Raw genomic sequence first — 6,230 nt, forward strand, 5'->3', positions numbered from 1 at the left:
CATGTATTGTGAACGGTTGTTAAACGATTTGACGGGTCGTATTCCAGGGAATATTAGGATTAAGGACTTGTCCGCAACGCTAGGCGTGCTAGTGGCTGTACAAGAATGTAAGAACTCTTGTATATATAAATAAAAAAAACCACGACGGTCTTTCGTAACGATAATGGGCTGTTGTATGACAATTGGCAGCGGAGTTGCCAGAATGACAACAGATCGTTCGTCTGGCAGCAGCAGCACCACGTTGCCATAGCTTGGCCAGTCTCAAGTTATTAGTGTATCACACACACGGGTGAAGTGCGCAGGTGTGTCGTGTGTATCTCTGGACGGATGTAAGTGTGCTGTCTGAAACATTAGTGTGTTACGTAAGTCCCGGAGGCTGCCCTGATTAAATACTGAGTGTAGGCTGCTAGTTATAAACGATATGCCAAGGTTCTGCGTAATAGTGGCTTTATATAACGATACGTCATTGTGTATAGCTACGAACACTATCTTTCGTACCTTGATTTAGAAGTATTTTGCATAAATAAAATTATTACAATTGTTATTAGAATTTATTAATACGTAATATACGAATAAAAGAAATGAAAGACTTATATTTGTTGAATGACACATCAATGTGATTATCAGAGGGAATATAATAGTAATAAATACCTTTGTCATTTACCATCATTAAGGGCGTAGACTAGTAGCCTAGCAACTGCTGCGTCAGAAGACTCTAAGGGGCCTAACGGCTGAGTGGACAGCGCCCGGGGTTCGTAGTCCCAAGGGTTCGATCCCCGGCCGAGGCGGAAATAAATGGGCAGAGTTTCTTTTACCCTGAATCTCCTGTTCACCTTATTAGGATTAAGGACTTAACCGAAACGCTATTCGTGCTAGTGGAAGTACAAGAATGTAAGAACTTTTGTATATATAAATAAATACAAAAGTTATCTCTAAGCCTTTTCTTGCAATTGTCTCAAGGCGTAGGTGATGTATATATTGAGACGTACTTTCTGAGCTCGATCGAATCAGCATGGAGAAAAAATCTTTAATAAATGGATGTAATAAACATCAAGACAAGTAACACTTGTATAACGAATAAGACGTAATTGAACATGGAATAACAAAAGTATAACAACTTGTCGAGTATGATTAAAATGGGAAAACACAAATACACAAGATGAACCAGCTGTAATGAACACAAGAGGCTATGAAGTAGCCTCTAAATCAAACTGAAGGTGTACAAAAATAATGATGTTCATTTATGTATAAACTACCAGTACACTGAAGTATGGGGTCGGTAATGGATGGAGATAACAGGCTATGCAGTAGACTATAATTAAAATAAAAGTGTACATTTGTACATGCACGACGAGGGGGGGGGGGGGAGGAGTTGTCAGAAATAAACATCCCTTCCCGGCAGGAGAAGAACCCCATCTTCAGAGTTCATATACACTCTAGCATGAATCTAATTTTTTTGTTTGCAGGGATATTCCTGCGCGGGCCCTGAGCCTCTGGCTGGCCCACTAAGTGTTGCTTGTTTCTGTTTTACTTGGACGGAGTATTAGTATTTATAACTCGAATGGTCGCTTCAGTAAGATTTTGTCCCACGTGTTTAACAACTTCTTCTGCTCTGTTGAATCTAAGTTGAAATATTAATGGGTTTGCCAACACAACAGTTTGGTAAGAGTCCATTTGGCGCGCGTGCCCTTGGTTTGGCACCTCAGGCCTTGTGGGAAATAGTAATTTACCTGAATTTACCCGAGGGTCATTAACCAAGTGGCCCCAACGAGGACATTAAGGCGGCGGCTTGTAAAGGGTTTCCCCACTTGTCCTGATTTTTTCAAGTTGGATTTTTAAGTTCAACAGAACTTTGACATTTACGGCTTCGGCGGGTAGGCAGTTCCAAGGGTGTATAACCCTGTGGGTGAAAAAAAACTTCTCTTGTTTTCAGTCCAACATTGTAGCTTGTTGAGCTTGAAACCGTTGCTCATTGTTTGTGTTACATCTTACCTTTTGAACAAAATGTTTGGATCAGCATCCTCCAATTTGTTCAGTACTTAAAAAAGTTCCAAAGAGATCTGCCCTGTCATGTCTGGTTTAAGATAAAAGATAAGTTTAGTTTAAGATAGTTAAGTTTAGTAAAAGTTTAAGATAATAACAAAGCTATACCTAATAAATTCCCTGTAACCTACCTTACCCCTCTAATGTCATCCAATGTCTGTTTTTTTTAAAGAGCGCTGTTTGTCGACAGAATTGTATTTGTGCTGCTTTTTCAGCTATGTTTTCATTCCATGTTTTCATTTTACTCTTTATGCTCAATTAGTATTAAGCTTTAGTCATTTAAGTTTTTTATGCCCGAAACGCTTTGCGTAATAGTGGCTTTAGGCATTGTATGCACTAGCCCTAACTATAAATCCATCACTCTTTGTAAAATCTCTTTTATGTATGTACCTTACCTAAATAAACATTTTGATTTTGATTTTGATTTTTGGTTTGCAGTGTTAGTTCGGAGGCCCTGAACCGTTCCTGGCATGAGAGTTGACTTCGTTCAGAAATGATTTTTGTTTCCTGAGTTAAACATTATCCAAAGAAACTGTGTCTTTCTGAAGATGAGGTCTTTATGTTTGGATACAATAATCCAAGTGATAATAATCCAAATAATAATACAAATCCAATCCAATCCAATAATAGCACCAGAGATTTATATAACTGAATGGTACGCTTGAGTATGTCTAAGGTTTGGTTTGCTTTTTTTACTGCCACTTCCACATGTTGTGCAACTTTCAGTGAATGATGGATTTTGGCTCCAGGGTTCTTTTCTACATTAATCTGCTGCAAGATGTTAATTTGTTTGGATCAGCATCTGTTAATTTGGTAGTTGTGACGTAGATTGTTATGCCCCACATGTAAGGTCTTGCATTTTTGATATTTAAAAAGCATTTGCCAGTCCTATGACCATTTGTAGAGTTCATGTAGATCTTTTTTGTAAGGCTTCAGTATTTTTTCACTTCCCACTTCACCATAAATCTTTATGTCATCTGCAAATTTGATGATATGGTTTGTAATATTCTCATCTGTCATTGATGTATATGATAAAAAAAAGGTTGGCTCTAAAATGGACCCTTGCGGTACCCCCACTCAACACATTTCTGCAGTCAGATTCCTTCCCGTTTATTACGACCCTACGTATTCTTTGTTTTAACCATTGTTTTGTCCATTCTAGTATTCTTCAATTTGTTTCATGTTGCCTGTAATTTCCTTGCCAGTCTTTCATTGGCAAGGAATTTTTTATTTCCTTGCCAACCAGTACCTTATCAAAAGCTTTAGCAAAGTCATTACACACAGAAATCACAATAACGTGATGCATCATTAAGGCAGCGTCTGGGATGCTCACAGACGTAGGTTCGAATTCTCGTCATGGCCCTTGTGGATTTGTTTAGCAAAGTCCATGTAAACTACATCTACCTGAGGTTTAGGTAGCTGGTTACCGTTTAAAAAAAATGAGGAGCTTTGTAAGGCAGGATCTATTTTTAACAAACCCATGTTGCGTTGGTTTTATAAGATTGTTCACTGAAAAGGTGAATGATTCCCCCCTTTTTAGATTCTCTACATGAGCTTGTAGATGGGTGATGTGAAGCTAATCGGACAAGAGTTTTCTGCCGATCTCTTTCTGCATTTTTTTGAAAATTGGGGTGACATTTGCATATTTCAAATCTAGGGGAACTACCCCTTGGTCCAGAGATTTTCTGAAAATTAGTTTCAGTGATATGCATAGTTCATCTGCCAGTTCCCTTATGACTTTGGATTGAATTCCATTGAGACCATTTTGAGTCTTTTTAGTTTGTCATTGCTCTTCCTGATTATGTCGCACGTTATAAGAATGGTGACTACAATAACAATAGCATAAATAATAGGTTTAAATTATACTTGTGCATATGGTCTCTCCTTCATAAATGATAATAGTAACTTGAAAAGCAACAATAATATCAGTGTTATTGAGAGCAACAGCCTGTGATAATGAGTCTTAGAGTTCCTTTCTTTGTTGCAGGACTACGAGTAGCAACAATGCAGGTCAACAGGAAGCTTCTGCCCCTCAAGCTCCACTTCTTCGTGTTTTGGGGCTGTGAGTACCGACCGAAGTGGCTCTCTCCGTTGTATATAAGTATACAAGAGGGGGTAGCCGGAGGTGCCCGGGTCTCTCTCCCCTTCCCTCTCTTTTTCCCCTTTCCCACCATTTTACCCCCTCTTCCATCTTGTCCCTTCTCTCCCATCTTGTCCTCTGCCTTCATCTTCCTATCCCCTTATCTTACATCTTCCCTACATACAGTCTTCATCGCCATAACCATCTTCTCTACTCAATCTTCATTACTGTAACCATATTCCTTATACACTAACATTATTTCTGTAATCTGAATGAACTAAATTCATCGTTTTCCAGTAAATCGTGAAAATGTGTGGATTTGTTTTGTTTATAAACACATTTAGGTACATCTGCATTTATATATTTGTTTTTTTTCTTTATTAACACATTTAGGTACATCTGCATTTATATATTTGTTTATTAACACATTTAGGTACATCTGCATTTATTTATTTGTTTTTAACACATTTATGTACATCTGCATTTGTGCAGTTACCTTAGGCTATATGAAGGGAAGTACAGTGTGTCACAAAGCTAGCTACGTGATGCTAAAATTCCCATCACACAGAATGGTTAGTCATACAAAGGCATGTGATCAGTAGTCTGCACTGACAAACTCTGGGTGCATTATGAGAATATCATCATGAACACAAGAATGAATATGGTATCAGTGATACTAAAAGTCCCCGTCTCGCAGGATGGATAGTCATACAAGGCCATATGTTCAGTAGCCTACACTGGTAAATTTTGGGTGTATTATGAGAATATCCTCAAGAACACGAGAGTGAACAAAGTAATTGCAAAGCTCCAGATACCTCATGCCAGTGGGGTCTGAATAGTCTGATAACTGGGCATTCGGTGATGTAGTGTGGGAGATCATGCCGCAGTTCCTGCTCAGAGTTTGCACCTGGAGTGCTCAGGATTGGGAGATCCGTCACCTGTAGCCACCTGCCACAGGTAACGGTAACCCAACCTGATCCTGGCAACCACTGTGTCGCACAGTCTGGTGGACGTTTTGTGCTGTCCATCTTCTTGAGGTTATCTTGAGATGATTTCGGGGCTTTTTAGTGTCCCCGCGGCCCGGTCCTCGACCAGGCCTCCACCCCCAGGAAGCAGCCCGTGACAGCTGACTAACACCCAGGTACCTATTTTACTGCTAGGTAACAGGGGCATAGGGTGAAAGAAACTCTGCCCATTGTTTCTCGCCGGCGCCTGGGATCGAACCCAGGACCACAGGATCACAAGTCCCGCGTACTGTCCGCTCGGCCGACCGGCTCCTGCCCATAAATATAGGTTTCAAATCTGAACAAATCAAAGCTTTTTATACTGGTCCTTTCAGGTCGTTGGGAGTCAGTAATTTCTTTTCTATCAGACCTGAGTGTTTGGAACAATATAGTTTTGACAGTAGAGATGGGGTTACCTAGATCAAATTCAACTTCATCTTTGTTACACGCTAAATTGGCTGCATATGGTACAGGTAATAACTTTAAACTCTACGGAAAACACATCCGCTATTTCATTTCACACATCTTGAAAATCGCTAGATATTTTTGCATAAATTCCATTTTAGGATGAACTGATTCAAGTTGTGATTCACGAAGCTTTAACGAATTTTGTTGAATTCGACATCTTTTGATCATAGACATTTCTTCAATGGTCAGAGATTTCGGGAAACGTGTCATATGTAGAGTCTGTATATATATGTATATATACATATACCCAGTATACAGTATGTATGTATATATATATATATGTGTGTATATATATATATATATATTGTATGTATATATATATATATATATATATATATATATATATATATATATATATATATATATATATATATATATATACATATGTCGTACCTAGTAGCCAGAACGTCGTACTCGGCCTGCTATGCAAGGCCCGATTTGCCTAATAAGCCAAGTTTTCCTGAATTAATATATTTTATCATTTTTTTTCTTATGAAATGATAAAGCTACCCATTTCATTATGTATGAGGTCAATTCTTTTTTATTGGAGTTAAAATTAACGTAGATATATGACCGAACCTAACCAACCCTACCTAACCTAACCTAACCTAACCTATCTTTATAGGTTAGGTTAG

The 6,230-nt window shown here is 38.6% G+C and overlaps 1 protein-coding gene across 4 annotated transcripts in view; it reads left to right on the plus strand.

Moving 5' to 3' along the window:
* The first annotated feature begins 253 nt into the window (after window positions 1–253).
* LOC123759584 (uncharacterized transporter YwbF) overlaps window positions 254–6,230 on the plus strand; it is a 45,602-nt gene continuing 39,625 nt past the window's right edge. The window contains exons 1-2 of one of the 4 annotated variants that reach the window (XM_069317272.1): window positions 254–329; window positions 4,031–4,105. In XM_069317272.1, coding sequence (XP_069173373.1) covers window positions 4,048–4,105 — 58 coding nt within the window. In that variant the 5' untranslated portion in view covers window positions 254–329; window positions 4,031–4,047. Of the gene's footprint in view, window positions 363–4,030; window positions 4,106–6,230 lie in introns of all 4 variants that reach the window. The other 3 variants (XM_069317274.1, XM_069317268.1, XM_069317283.1) reach the window with 3 other exon arrangements.

Source organism: Procambarus clarkii, chromosome 8, assembly GCF_040958095.1.
Source record: "Procambarus clarkii isolate CNS0578487 chromosome 8, FALCON_Pclarkii_2.0, whole genome shotgun sequence".
Taxonomy (NCBI): domain Eukaryota; kingdom Metazoa; phylum Arthropoda; class Malacostraca; order Decapoda; family Cambaridae; genus Procambarus; species Procambarus clarkii.